This window comes from Prunus avium, chromosome 8, assembly GCF_965620075.1.
Source record: "Prunus avium chromosome 8, drPruAviu1.hap1.1, whole genome shotgun sequence".
NCBI classification, from domain to species: Eukaryota; Viridiplantae; Streptophyta; class Magnoliopsida; order Rosales; family Rosaceae; genus Prunus; species Prunus avium.
The window spans coordinates 27,494,260-27,510,412 of record NC_142291.1 but is presented as its reverse complement, the minus strand read 5'-3'; the positions used below and the strand labels follow the sequence as shown (position 1 = coordinate 27,510,412).

The following is a 16,153-nucleotide window of genomic DNA, read 5'->3' as shown; positions in this document are numbered from 1 at the left end:
GTGGTTAAGGTGTTGAAGGAGTAAAATGGGAGGGGTTCGAATCCCTCTATGCGCAACAGGGGAGGTTTTTCAAAAAATTTCATGCATTTTTTGGGTTTCGTATCGGGATATTATCGATAATATCTCGATATATTATCGATAATATCTCGATATATTACCCAAATCATTCATAAAAATGTTGAAGTTATCTCCCCGATATTATCGGGATAATATCGATATTATGACGATAACACCATGGTTAGTTGCTAAAATATCGGCCCCCCAAAAATCAGATATTATCGGGATAATTTCGGGGATAATATCGATATTTAAGACCTTGATTTGGATATAAAATCCAGAAAGTGGAAGCAACCTTTACTCTTCGAAAGAAAACAATTGCTTCCGTAACGAATGCTCCATGAGTAGAGAAAATGGCATCAATATTTCTCTTTCACTTTATGTGCCTTCATTAGCACCAGAAATTAAAGAGAAAAGCTGCAAAATATATTGGCATCAGTTGCTTTGAGCCCAGAGAACTCAAATTATGAGATAAAGAGCATTAAAGTCCCAGCTAATCAAGGAACTCGACAAATAGTCAAAAGCATGATGGTTTGGGAGGGACAATTCCTTGTAAATCATGTTTCTGTTTCAGTAAATTCAAGAATCTGCCTTACAAAATAAAAACAAGCATTCGGCAACACCCAGGGGCAAGGCAAAGACAATTTAAGATACAAGGCACAAAGCAAAGACAGTAAAAAGAAATCTCAAGAGAGAGATTGGCCACTTTGGTTATAAAAAAAAAAGGCAATCAGCAAATGAATGACCTATATCAAATTCCTGAAAATCATGGGCTCTCAAATGGTTTGAAAACTAGATCAAACGAAGAATGTCCAAGCACTATTTTTTGTTCACCCCGAGGAAAATATTGGCACTTGTTATCAAAATCTGAAAGGCTCAACAGTATCGATACCAAAGATGGTAACCGAGGAAATAAGAAATCAGTCAGTGATGCCAAAAACACAAAAGCCCAAGGCAAAACAAAAGTGCCTCACGCTTTGCTCTCAAGTCCACTTAAAAAGGACTAATGGTGTGCTCCAAGATTCATCCTCAACTGTCATTGTGCAAGTCCTACTTGGATCAAGACTCTTGAAGTTTTTCAAGTCCCTCACATCACTCCTGGTGCCAGAAACAAAAGAAAATAAAGTGTTTAGACACTTGTGCTCCCTTTGTATTTCAACACGTGACTTCACTACTTGCAGCACAAAACTAAGAAAGTGCACAAGAGTGTCAGCGAAGGTTCAAGAGAATTAAATTAATTGACTGTCAAGGAGGCTCAATAAAATGCTTATGACATTCGGGTCTATCTGCCTCAATTCTCAAATGTAAGATGGCTACCAAACATGCCCACAAAATCCCAACAAGAAATATGGGAATCAATCACTGTGGTAAAGAAGCTACTTAGAAAGAAGTGTCAAACGACTCAACCATGCTGTGACAGTGACTCCAATCCAAATAAATGATTGGTCATGCTTCGAGCATCAAGCTCAATTTCAAAAGATTCCAAAGGAGCATCAATATGCATTAACGGGTTTATCAATCACAAAAGCCCATTAATCTCAAATCCTCCAAATCATGCATGGATACAAATGCATGTGTCAATGATCAAATTAAATTAGTGGGTTCATCAAAATTGCCCATTAGTTTTCTTTGATATTGACAAAGGAAAAATGGTATAAAACCATTTCAAATTTTCTCATGGGTCATCTACCCTTACAAATTTCAATGAGATCACATTCAAATCTCTCAAACACAAATTCTTAATTAGTGGGCCACACTTACCCATTAATTTCCAAATCAATTTGGAACTACGTCAGTTTGATCCCTTTAAGGGTACGTAGGCAGTCTAGCATCCCAATAGATGCAACCACAACCAAATTTGAATCCCTGGTTTATCCTAACCAAATTCGTCAAAACACTTTTCCAAGTGCAAATGTCAATTTTAGAAAATTAGTGGGTTAATCAAAATTGCTCATTATTTTTCTTGGACATGACAATGAGAAAAATTGTGCAAAACCATCCAATTTTTCCCATGGGTCATCTACCCATGCAAATTTCAATCTCTCAAACACAAATTGTCAATTAGTGGGCCACACTTACCCATTAATTTCCAATTTTTCCCATGGGTCATCTACCTATGAAAATTTCAACATCTCCAAATTGTCTCAAAGACACAAATTCTTAATTAGTGGGCCACACTTACCCATTAATTTCCAAATCAATTCTGAACTACGTTGGTTTGATCCCATCAAGGGTACGTAAGCAGTCTAGCATCCTACTTGACGCAATCGCAACCAAATCTGAATCACTGGTTACATCAACCAAATTCCCTAAAATCTCAAATCCAAACAGAATCCTTGGTTTATTATTAATCAAATTCGCCCCAAAACACACATCAAAATTGAATCCCTGGTTTATTCAGCTAAATTCACTCAAACACTTCTCAATGCAATTCAAATCAAAATTTCCTTGCAATGAGTCATTTATTCATTGTGATTCTTTGAATTACGAGTGGCTTGATTCCTGCAAGGGATACGTAGGCACCCTGAGGTTGGACTTGAGAGCAGCCGCAAAACCAAACACACATGTTATGTTTCTTTATGATGGAATCAAAGGGTATTCCCTTGAAGTAAGGGATTGTAATTAAGAGACACCGCGTCTTGAATGGGTCAAAATAATAAAACCCCATTATTTAATTAGTTGTGGTGAAATTATGTTGGGAGGTTCACATTTTTCTTCAACATAAATTTTTTTTCTTTTTCAATTTTAATGGGCGATAGCTATTGAGAGATCGTTGGACGAGGATACTTAGCTGGATTGCTTACGTGGCATCCCCATGCCAAGGAAGTTTTTCTCCTTCTCAACACTTAACACATTTCCATATACATAACCATAGTTACACTTAACACATTTCCATATACATAACCATAGTTCCATAAATACAAAGTAAAAAGTTAACCATGGTTATGCCTCTGGATACGTGTAAAGTATTAAGAATAGTGGTGAGGATACACCTTTGATAAAAAGCTTATATTTTCTTTTCCACTTTGCACCATTTATTCAATATTGTTGGTACACACAATGAAACTGCTTAAATCTCACATATGTAAAACAAAGTGTGGTGGTTAAATTTATGTCAGTAGAAAAGTTTTGTTAAGTTTTTCCTTGATTTGGTTGCTTAAGGTTAAGTCGAATGCTACTTGTTTGATGATTCGTATCTCCATTTATTACTTGTCATTTAATTATCACTTCTAAATTGATTATGACTTTGTTAGCTGATGATGAGTTTTATTAATTCTAGCTTCAAATATAGTAAAAGAAAATAGTGCTGCTATTTCCACCCATTTGTCCTATTTTCCCACCCACCATGTAAATTTGAGGGTTACTATTGGCCTTTGTCACCATTAATAAAGAAAGTGACAAACAATATGTTCACTCTTCAGCAACCTTTACACTTATATTTTATTATTATTTTCATCTTTAATTAGTTTAATAATTTTTTGAATTATATATGTTTTAAATAATTACAATTTCCTTTTGATATCTTTAATGGCATAATAACAGTAATTCCTTTTTTTCTGATAAGATAATAATAATAATTCCTTGGTAATGCACTTCATGTGTAAAAAAAAGGCCTCTAATATTATTATTTAATTAAATATAAATATTCAATTGATCCATGATGGTAATTAAGTAGTACAATATTTTCCCAATGAATAAAAAATCAATAACGCTACGGGCACTAACTTGTTTACCAACTTTTGGATACCAACACATGTGGCACATGACATGAAAACCCATGTCATCTGCCATCTCATCTATTTTAATTACATAATTTGTTATATAAATAAAAGAATTTCACACTGAAAAAAAAAAAAAAAAAAAAAAGAAAAAGAAACCCAACCGTTTAATATTTATGGTCCCTTCCTACTTGGCAACCCCCCCTCTCTTTCTCGAAAAACCCTAGAAATTCAACAATCCTCCATGATAGGCAATATGTCTCTCAGTATGGGAATCAAAGCCAGGATGCCAGTCAAGGTGGATATTAGTATGGGAATCAAAGTCAGAATTCAAGCCAAAATATATGTTTGCAAGATAATCTAGGAGCAATTGTCGTGGATGTGGGTTTTTTCTTATTGTAACTATAGTTGGGTGGACAATTCAAATCAAAGCATTCAACATCCTCCCTTTCAACTGCCACCAGTTGAAACTTCTCAAATTCAAAGCATCGAACCTATATATGGGCCATCTCTCGTGAATGAGCAATCTAATGAAATTGCTAATGTCAGTTTGGACAGTCAATTTGAAGCCTGGGTACTGGAAAACCATGTCCTCCATATAGCTGTTTTTCTTTTGGAGCAATCTTAGCGGGTAAAGATTTAATGCTGGACTTTGTTGAGTCTTGTAGGAGGCTCTGTTCATCACTTGTATCATTGTAATTGAGGACTTGTTTACTCAAATTTATGTAGGGGCTCTGTTCATCACTTGTATCATTTTAATTCTTTTCATTTATAAAAAAAAACCATATATGACATATACTTATCAGACGGAGAGATTGCAATTGTTTGAGAATAATGATAATGTACATGTTGGGGATGGGATTGCTGTACAAATATGAAGTCTACTTCTTATGGCATCCAGATGTGTCAATATGACCTCTCATTTGTACATCAGAAAGTGGAGAAAAAGAAAAAGCACAATGAAAATTCATAAGGAAAATTAGAATACGATTCATATTAAAACATATGCTTCATTCACGTGTATCAAGTTTGCCAAAACACTTACAAACTTGATTAACAAAATGGTGTATTCACTCTCAAATTCTTAGTGAACTCATAATCACAGTACATGTCCTCTGGAATACTTCATCAACCAACACTTGAAAAAACTCCACCAGCATTATGAGCAGTCATACATTAGTTGTGCCATCTTATATATTACTTTTGTCATTTCCATGTAAATTTAGATTGTCCTGTACGTAATGCAAAGAATTTAGTATATAAAAAATTACTTAATCGATACCGTACGACAACAAACAACATTTGAAAAAGATATATTCACAAATCAATACCGTAGGAACAATGTTGTCTTTTGCTTCAAAAGCATCGCCCAAACTTTTTGTTCTCCCAAAATCCTTCAGCATGTAAATATGAATTAGTAACAGAAGAAAAAAAAAACCTTAACGAATTTAACAAGAACAATATATCTACTAACCTTTTCCAGTTTTTTCTCATTAGATTTCATTTGTATATTCCTTGCTTTTCTTTTTTGAATAACTTTCTCAACTTTTGACTGTAACCGTTTTGATGGGGGACGACCTTTACCTCGGACAACTCGTGGATTAAGAATTTTGCAACCCTCATTTGAAGTATCCTTAAGCTTGTCAACTTGTGTAGCCCCATCAATCACATTGGTCTCATGTTGATTACTTTCAAATCATGTATAACAAAAAAAAAAGGGAAAAAAAAAGAATAGCTCATATAAAATAAATAAATAAAGAGCGGAAAAAAGAAACATTAACTCGCCAACAATATTTCACTAGCATGGACCTGTAGCGTAGCAAAGGACATATTATCAAGTCATCAAGATTTATACAAAAATATTTAGGAGTATTTATGTCATTATGAATAAGCTTATGCATCAGAACCTATCCGCATATATTCATGTCTATTTGTATATGAATCACTGATTGTTCTTTTAGAAGGGAGTTTTTCGTTTTTGTGATGATCGCAAGGCTTGTGTCGGGATTGCTGGAGCGACTTATGCAGAACTTTTGTTTTGTTTTTTAGTTATCATAAAATATGAGTATTAGAACACTAAAACCCAAGTGATAAAAAATTGCTCAAGTACGTACCTATCGACGACGTTATTGTGGTTGTATAGAATGGTGCGATGAGTGCTTCAATTCTTCAATGGAAGGACTGCTGAATTTCTAGGGTTTTTCAGAGAGGAAGAAGGAGGTTTAACACTAAACCACAAAGGCTTGGTGCTTTGAATTTGAGAAGTTTCAACTGGTAGCGATTGAAAGAGAGGATGCTGAATGCTTTGATTGGAATTGTCCACCCAACTATAGTTACAATATGAAAAAACCCACATCCACGACACTTGCACCTAGATTATCTTGCAAACATATATTTTGGCTTGAATTCTGACTTTGATTCCCATACTAATATCCACCTTGATTGGCATCTGGCTTTGATTCCCATATTGAGAGATATATTGGCTATCATGGAGGACTGTTGAATTTCTAGGGTTTTTCGAGAAAGAGAAGGGGGGGGTTGCCAGGAGGAAGACGGTTTCTTTTTCTTTCTTTCTTTTTTCTTTCTTTCTTTTTTCTTTTTTTTTTTAGTGTGAAATTCTTTTATTTATATAACAAATTATGTAATTAAAATAGATGAGATGGCAGATGACATGGGTTGCCATGTCATGTGCCACATGTGTTGGTAAACAAGTTGGTGCCTATAGCGTTATTGATTAAAAAAATTGTACAATCCTCTACAAACAATAATACATACATACACACCTAAGAAGACCTATAGCTAGTACTTTCTAATCCAAGCACTCCTCTGATCCGAACATACAAACGAATGATGCAACTGAAGTGTCCACCATCTCTGTAAGTAAATCGAAATGACAAAGAAAGAAAGAAAACAGTCCCAAATACTAGAAGTTAAGCTATTACATATATCCAAATTCCAATTAGCTAAGTTAGTAGATATCCAAGCTTAAGGAATTACAACCTCACCCTCTTCTTTTGTAGTTGGTAGAATCAACCGTTCATCTGTCTATGGTGAAGGGATCTAATCATTGTTGTTGTTCTCGCTCGATGGCTAGTTGAAGAAAGAACGATGAAATGCAAATTGGACAAACATTGTGATACCTCACCAGGCACGGACCTTAGTGTAGCTTCACCTGGGCTACAGCCCAGGGGGCTTTAATTTTTTTACAGTCCAAAGTAAATTTTAGCCCGCCTACTCTTTAAAAAAATACTCACATGTCTTGGGCTAGGGCATAAATAGATATGATATATAGGTTAAAGGAATAAAAAAATAACAAATGTTTGCCCTGGGCTTGGGCAGGCCGACACGCATGGGTAGTATAAAAATAAACAAACTATATATAATTGTTTGTTGGTAAAGAATACTATATAATTTTATTATAAGAGAGAACTAATGTCTTTGGTCAGAGGGAGAAATAGAGCTGATGAGAGAAAGTGTGTTTTTAATACTTTTTTTTTTTTTTTTTGTGTTGTATTTAGGCTTGTTTTTCTTCTTCATTTTTTGAAAAAAAGACGTTCCCTCTTCACAACAAAAAATTTAGTATTTAACATGTAAATTTTGCTTAGTTTAACATAAAATAAAATTCACTTATACCATTGAGTTGAACATGAAATTTTTTTCGTATCGTCGAGTTTAACATGTAATTTTTTCGTACCGTCGTACCTTGAAGATTTAGCCCGCCCCAATTTGGAATCCTGGGTCCGTCCCTGTACCTCACCTAAGAAGCACGGACACGGATACGGATACGGCGATACGATACGACATGACAAGAGGATACGACAAATTTCCAAAAAATAGGATACGATACGTCATGTATACGGCAATTTAAAAAATATATAAAAATATAAAAATAACAATATATATATAATTTAAAACATATTTTAAGTAACATAAAAATGATAAAAATCCATTTGTCAAAAGGATAAGAGCAGCAATCAGAACAGAGAAGCACGCGTGAGAAAACAAAATGAAAATAGAGAAGAGAACCCGACGGCGCCGACAATGAAGAATTTGATGCGTGGGGGGGGGGGGGGGGGGGGGGGGGGGTGGGCGCCGCTGGATGAAGAAGAAAAGGAAGATCTGGGCTTCTTAAGGATGAAGAAGAAGAATTGATGAGTGGGGGCACCGCTGGATGAAGAAGAAGAAGGAAGATCTGAAATAAGAAGTGGAGACGTTTTCTGATACGCGTATCCTAAACATCAGATACTCGTATCTATCATGTCAGATACACGTATCTTTTTGTCGTTGACCGTATCCGAGATCGCATATCCACACGTGTCCACAGCGTATCGGACACGGGATACAAACCTCAACCAGCGGATCCGTGCTTCTTAGTACCTCACTAACATCACTAACTAGAAATATAAAATAACTACACAAGATATAAGACCTCAGATTTGAGATTTGATCTAAAATGACCGCCCAGAGCCAAAGAAACGCCCTAGAAAAACTAGGGAGATAACAAACTCTGTCAAAAGCAAGGAGATAGCCAAAAAAATAGAGGGATCGGGATGAAAACCACCGGATCTAAAAAGAAAATCAGACGAGAAAGGGGTTGCTGGGTTGTTTTGGGAGAGAAGAGCTTACAATAGAAAAGGGGTAAGTTTCGATTTGTTTGAGGAGTAGGAGACGAGAGGTTGAGGAGAAAGAACAAGAGAGGTGGGTGTTGACGCCAAAAAGTGGTTCTTTGACTTAGAGGGTCAACTTAGTAATTTTATGCCTTCGGTATCCTTGATGCCTCGGTAGTCTACGCGATCTGCAATATGAGCAAACGCACGGTAAGACCTAGGGCACCGGTGTGGTACCGGCCGAAGGCTCTCCGATGCTTAAGTAAGTTCGGGAATAGAAAGTTCAACTGACAGATCAATAGGCTTGTATGCCGTAAGTTCTGATTACCCCTATTTTGGGATAGTTGGCCTCCTTTTATAGGTCTTGGGAGGTGTGCATTTTGTTGAATATTTCGATGTGGGACTGTGGGCGTCGCTTGGGAGCGTGCCACGTGTCCCAGGAGAGGGCGTTGCCCTAATGGAGAGATCGGTAGGTAGAGTGCCGAGGGCGCCTCTGACCAAGCCCAGTTTTCTCCACGTGTCTTGCCCTTATCGGCTGTTTATTTTGGGTGTAAACAGGAGTCCCCCAAGTTCTCGAGCGAGATTTCTCGGTCAGGGACTTGTCTGTTCTTCGGTACCTGCTAGGTTGCCCCACCGTTCGGTAGTTTACCAGGGAGGCATGCTGGGGCCTTGTCCTGGTGTCGATTTGTCCAGGAATCTGGCTAGGAGCCCAAGAGTCGTCATTTCGAGGGTTACCGTTCGGCAGCATTTGGTGCGCGAGAGGGGTTCCGATGGAGGCTGGCCGGTCGTTTGTTAACTTGGGCGAGTTTGATCGCTCGTTAACTTTGATGGGACAGAATGATGCTTCGTCTTCTGTACCCAGCGTGCTGTCAGAGATTCCATTCGTTGCGCGACACGTGGCGTGTCAAATCACGCGGAGCGGCGCCATTAATGCGTCGTTTGGTTTCTCGAGGCGTACCGTTGGAAACCCAACTCTATAAATAGGAATGATTTCTGAAGCACTTGTTCACTTTGCGTTTGTGAGTGAAGCAGAAGTTCTGTCCATGTGATTTCCGACGAGTGTTATCGGCAAACGAGGCGATTTCTGAAGCGAGCAATCGGTAACTAAAGCGATTTCCGGCGAGGTCATCGGTAATCAAGGCGATTTCCACCTCTTCTCAACTAGCTCATACAAGGTACCGTTCGGCAACCCTTCTTTTTATTTTCTTTATTCATGCGTACGTCCTTCCTTGGTTCGAACTAGACTAGAACTTTATGCAAGTGGGGTGTGGTTCGGTAGTCTAGTTGCCATAGGCAGAGGCGTAGGCATCGGTAGGATAGTGCTTCGGCATAGCCCCTTTAGCTTTCTTTCCTTGCTTTTGTAGATGTCTGATAGTGAGTCTGGGTTCGAGAGCGAGCCCAACGCCTATGATGGGGAGTCCCCAAACAGAGGAAGGGATACCGAGAGTGAGGAGTCGGGCCCTGATACCGAGAGCAACAGTGGTTCCGACGTTGAAGTAGTTGGTGAGAGAGTCAGGTCAGCGCCTATTCATGGGATCGGCAAGGGGCTCATGACCAGTCAGCCGATGCCGTTGTCGGTAGTGTACAGCGACGGTAGGCAGGTTGGCTTGGGCGCGCATGCCGGGCCCTCGGGAGAGGACGCCCGAGCCCCAGACCAACAAGGAGGTCACCGATCTGAAGCCTCTACATCTGGACGGGATGAGGCGACCTCCGGCACCTCTTCCTTGCCGAGGGTCACGATAGTCAACCGGGGGGTCCCCAGGGTTCCAATAGGTGTACCGAAGGAAGTCCTGTTTGCTGTGGATTACCTGGAACCCAACAAGATGACCTTTCGGGAGTTGGCTAGGATCCGGGCCGAATATAGGATCCCGGACTCGGTAGGGATGAGGATCCCGGGTCCTACCGAGTCCTTGAGTGGTCCGAAGGACGGCGAAGTCGCCTTCTTTACCGACGTCCTTCAGCAGGGCGTCAGGTTACCGTTGCAACCTGCGGTTCAACGGATTCTTGCCCATATTGGGTACGCCCCAGGCCAGTACAACCCAAACTTTTGGGTAGCTTTGATGGCGGTAGTCACTGCGTTCGGCATGGCTGGTGAAGGGGAACCAACATACGAACAGTTCTCCCATCTCTACAGCGTCACGAAGTCGAAGAGTGCCGATCGTGGCGGTTGGGTTCAGGCGAATTGCCTTAGAGCGTTCGAGCGGGGCCATTTTGTGAGCGCCGTGCCGACCTCCCAGAAGTCGTGGAGGAATCGGCGGGTTATTCTGTCGGGAGACTGGGAATCTCCCCCAGGGGTTCCCGTTCGATTCCACATCCCCAACACTTTCCAGATCACCGGTAAGTATTGACCATACCGTCCGGTAGGTGAGTTTTTCTTTTCTTTGCCTAACCGTTTTGAGTTGTCTTCTGCAGGTAAGCTGAAGCAGCCGATTCCCTCTCAAGCTGAGATTCGGCAGATCGAGAGGGTGAGAGAGAAAATCCCCGCCGGTTCCAGAGCTTATCCGCAGTTTCTTTTTACCGAGAATCTGATCAGGGCTCGACTTGTTGACCCTGCCGAGCGTAAGTGCACTTCAGTTCAGCGATGAAGTCTGCTACGGCTTGTCCCTTTTCGGCAGGCCTGGGTTTTTACTGTATGTCGAATTCTCCTAGCTCGATCGCCCACTTCACCAGCCTTCCGGATGTTTCAGGTTTTTGAAAAACTTGCCGAAGGGGCTGGTTGGTCAGAACGGTGATGGTGTGGGCCTGAAAATAGGGCCTCAGCCGCCGGGCAGAAACGACCAAAGCTAAAGCCAGCTGCTCGAGTGGGGGGTACCGAGACTCTACCCCCTGAAGGGCCTTATGACGTAGAAGATCGGTAGTTCTGCCTTCTCCGGTATTCGTATTAACACTGAGCTGACGGCAGAGGTAGATACCAATAGATACAGGGAGAGTATTTCCCCAGGAAGAGGTTTTGACAGTAACGGAGCTCTGCCCATGTAGTCCTTCAAGTCTTGAAATGCCTTGTCACATTCGGCAGTCCACTCTATATGGTGTTTGCCCCCTTTCAAGGCTTTGAAGAACGGTGCACACTTGTCTGTGGCTTTGGAGATGAAGCGAGTGAGGGCTGCCACTCGTCCGGTAAGGCTCTGGACGTCCTTCTGTGTCCTCGGTACCTCCATGTCGATTATGGCCTTGATTTTGTCGGGGTTAGCCTCGATGCCCCTCTGGCTGATCATGAAACCGAGGAATCTCCCAGAAGATACGCCGAAGGCGCACTTCGTCGGGTTGAGTCTCATTCGGTAATTCTTCAAGATGCCGAACATGAGCGATAGGTTTTTCAAATGCTCGCCTGCCGTTCGGCTCTTTACTAGCATGTCATCCACGTAGACCTCCATGGTGCTGCCGATCTGCTCAGCGAAGATTCGGTTGACCAGTCTCTGATAGGTCGCCCCCGCATTCTTCAAGCCGAACGGCATGACGTTATAGCAATACAGGCCTTTGTCTGTTATGAACGCCGTGTGTTCGCTGTCGGCAGGGTGCATGAAGATCTGGTTATATCCAGAGTATGCGTCCATGAAGCTGAGCAGCTCGTGACCGGCAGTTGCGTCAACCAGCTGATCGATGCGTGGCAACGGGAAGCTATCCTTCGGACAGGCCTTATTGAGGTCGGTATAGTCCTGGCACATTCGCCACCCGCCCTTTGCCTTCCGAACCATGACCGAGTTCGCCAGCCATTCTAGGTATATGGCCTCCCGTATGAAGCCGATGGTCATGAGTTTGTCCACTTCGTTCTTCATGGCTTCATACCGTTCGGTATCATAGGATCGGCGCTTTTGCCTGACCGGTTTGAATGCTGGCGAGATGCTCAGCTTGTGGCTGATGATATCAGGGGATATGCCCGGCATGTCGTTGTAGGACCAGGCAAAGACCTCTGAATTCCGCTGAAGGAACTGGATGAATTCGGCACGGAGGGTGGCGTTCAGCATGGTACCGATCCTTACACACCGTTTCGGTTGACGTTCGTCTAGCGCCACCGTTTCGAGATCTTCGGCAGGTTGTGCTACCGGGGTGGGCATTTCCTCCCTTGGATCGTCCACTGGTTCATTGCCGTTCGGCAAGTCTGCGACCGTGAAGGTTTCCTTTTGCTTGTGCGGAGCTGCCGATTTCAACGCTGTGGCGTAGCAGTTCCGAGCGCTCAATTGATCGCCCCTGATTGCCCCCGTGCCGTAGCAGGTTGGGAACTTCATGAGTAGCATATGGGGGGACAAGTGGGCTTTTATTGCCGTGAGCGCCGTTCGGCCGACAATAACGTTGTATGCCGTAGGACAGTCCACCACAAGGAACTGGTCGTAGACCATGGTTCTTCGTGGGGCTGTGCCGAAAGAGATTGGCAGGCTGACACTGCCGATTGGCTGGACCAGGTCTCCCGAAAAGCTTAGGAGAGGCGAGAGTTGCCGATTGACCTGGCTGTCATCTATCCCGAGTTCTTTGAATGCATCGGCAAAGATGACGTTTACCGAACTCCCATTGTCGATCAGGATTCGTCCGACATCGAACTTGGCAATCTCGGCTCGAATGATCATAGGGTCATTATGTGGGTAGATGATCCCTTCCTCCTCTTCTTCGGAGAAGGTGATGGGTTCCCACCTGACCTTCGGCATCTTTGTGTGCCGGCTGATTTCAATGCCGAGGACTTGGGGGTACTATGCCGCCCTGACATACTGCTTTATCGATCGGTTAGATGCTCCGGCAAGGGTTAGGCCTCCGCTGATCGTGCTGATCATGATGATCTGCCGATTAGCGTTCGGGACTGGCGCCTACTGGGGCCTGGCTATGTATTGGTCCAGTTTGCCTTCCCGAATTAACCGTTCAACGATTTTTCGCAAACTTATGCAATCCTCGGTATTGTGGCTATTCTGCTGATGGTATCGGCAGAATTTCCCTGTATCCTTGCCGTCCTGCCGATTAGGCTTTCTGAACGATGGCTTCGGGATTATCTCGTTTTCGTTAGCAGGGTGAACACCTCTGTCCCCTGGTTATGTGCCGTTAGTGGGGCTCGGTAGTTGTCCCTACCGTACCTGCTCTTGTTTTTCTTGGAATGCCCTTTTTGGGAGCTTCCGACATCTTTGCGCTTGTGGCTTTCAAGGTGTCCGGCAGTTTGTGCTGCCGGAGCGAACGGTGATGCCTGGGCCGCGGAGGAATGCTGTATGGTTTCGCTCTGCCGAACCGTGGGCTCGGCCCTCGAGTTGAAGTATTCAGCCTTGGCGTAGATTGCCGCTTGCTTCATGAGTTCATCGTACGTACGCCAATTGCTGATGTGTACCAGATACTGGAAGTGTGAGGACCGTAGGCCACTCTTGAAGGCGCCGTAGGCTGCCCTGTCATCGGTATCCGGACATCTCGAGTATTCATGGCTGAATCGTGCGGCATACTCACGCAATGGTTCGTCATCTCTCTGCCGGATGGTATACAGGTCATCGGCAAAGTACAGTCTGTCCGTCTGAATCATGAAGTGGTTCAGGAAGATTTGCTTCAGCTCATTGATCGGTTCATAATTGTATATCATTTTGTACCCTTCTAGCTTATGATTTGGTTATGTTTTTGAGTTAAACTTGTGCTTTTAATCCTTTTTGTGTTTATCTTTCAGTTCATTGAGCTTTAGGTAATAATGATGGCTTTAGAGAGCATAATTCATGCAATTCAAGCATGTTAAGGCCTAATTTGGATGAATGGATGAAGAGCTTAAAGACAAACTCATTTTGGCTACAGCCCCCTGCCAGTCCAGTTCCGTAGGTCATATTGCAAGCTCTGTTTCAACAACCTACATAGCTCGAATGAGGCCACATTCTTCATGAAAGTTGTTCCAATTGGTGTGTACTATAACATATCCAAAATTCAGCCCCATTGGATAAATCTGGAGTCCGTTACCTAGCAAACACAGAACCATGCTCAGGATGGATTTTTGTCAGCGAGCAAAACGAGTTAGCAATTTGTTTTGGCCTTAACTTCCTCCTCCGAGCTTGGATTGGGCCAATACTTGTATGGCTGGAAAGAAGACATTCTGAACTTCAATTTCGAGTGCTTAAAGTCCTAATTTGATTAAGAGAAGCCCAAGTTGTAAGCCCTTGAAGTTGCTGGTCATGCTGACCTCAGCATGTGCTGGTTGGATGCTTGGTCATGGTGAGCTAGGTATGAGCTATCATTTCTGGTTGGAAGCTTGGTCATGGTGACATGAAGATGAGCTAGGGCTGCTGGTGGGATCTATTGGTGAAGTGCATCAACCAATTCAAGATTTTCTAATACAAGTGCATCACCCAATTTAGATTTTCTAATACAAGTGCATCAACCATTTCAGATTTTATAAAACAAGTGTTGTATGCATTAGCCATATTGAATTCAGATTTTCACTTCCCCTAGGCCTATAAATAGGGAAGTTCTCTAAGCTTGTAAACACACCCCAAGGGGGGGAGCTCTCAAACACTTCTCTAGAGCTCCCTTCCCTTCTCTCCCTCAAATTCTCTTAGTTTCTCTTTCTAGTTTTCAATTGTTATAATGAGATCTTTGTGCTGAAATTCTCCTTAAGTTTTTCTTAGTTCCACTTTACTTTTCATTATGTAAATTCTTTTCTTTAGTTTCAAGTTTGATTAGTTTCCAAGTTTCAATTATGGTTTTTGTTCTTATTCATTATGCTTATAAGTTAATATGCTAGTTTGAATGATTGATCACCATTTAGGCTTGCATGTTAGCTATCTTGGTTTGAATTAAGAGTAGACACCATGCTTTAATTCGAATTGAACTATGAATAGGAAGAGTATGTATGGACATTCGACAACAGGGATTAGATACATGCTTGGTTGTTTAAATTGTTCTTCTATGCTTAATGGGTTCCTAATGCTTAATTTTAGGTTAGACAACAAATGATCAAATTAGGGAATTAGGAACACAAGGTTATGACCACACACCATGGCTTAATCATACTTTAGCTAGAACCAATCCATTAATCTAATTGAACTTGGGAACTTATTTGCTTGAGTTAGTTATTTCTTTCTTCCTTGTTTTATTTATTTCCTTTCTTTTTCATTTCTGTTTTGTGTAGGGAAACTAAATTGGATCATTCAATCACCAATCCCTGTGGAATCGACCTCGCACTTACATACGCTAAACTACCAACGGTTCGTGCACTTGCGAGTATCACAAGTTGAGGATGCAACTGAATCCATTTTGGTGCAGCTGTATCTACACAACACTCATCGAAGGAGTCGACCGTCCCCGGTTCCAAACGTAGAACCAATTTAGAGCTGCTTCCGTAAGTGAGGATGGGAACAGAAGGCAGAGGCCTTCGTCTCTTAGCCCTCGGCACCCCACTGCCGATTGGAAAGAATGAAGGTGCGTCAGTGGATCCTCCACCCCTGTGTAAGGGGTTATGCGTAGGGGCTGTACGTCCCTATCCTGCCGTGAGTGCCTTATGCGCTCGGTGAAGGGTCCTGGCCGGAGCCTTCCCCAGTCCGGCTCCTGAGAGCGAGTTCGATCGTCCTCCATCTTCTGTACCCTTTGAAGGAGGAGGCGGATGACAGGGTCCTTGTCCGGTATCTCTTCCACAGTTTGATGTGCCGATCGCTGCTGGGACCTAACAGGATTGACCTCAGAGAACTTTGTCGGGGTTGCCGAACGGTAGGACGATAACCGGTTTGCGGAAGGGGCGTACTCTTGGTCAGACTCTGCCGTGGATTCCAGGACCGGTATCCTCTGTATCGGAGACTTCCTCCCCATGCTTCTCAGTCGGGGATCGTC

General features: G+C 42.4%; 1 protein-coding gene across 1 annotated transcript; it reads right to left on the bottom strand.

The window, feature by feature from the left end:
* Positions 1 to 11,008: 11,008 nt before the first annotated feature.
* On the bottom strand, positions 11,009 to 13,023 carry LOC148292444 (uncharacterized). Its single transcript, XM_088245826.1, has 3 exons — positions 12,292 to 13,023; positions 11,731 to 11,910; positions 11,009 to 11,275 (listed from the first exon to the last, which is right to left on the bottom strand). Exons 1-3 carry the CDS (start codon positions 13,021 to 13,023, stop codon positions 11,009 to 11,011), a joined length of 1,179 nt encoding a protein of 392 aa, XP_088101952.1.
* Between the last annotated feature and the right edge of the window lie 3,130 nt (positions 13,024 to 16,153).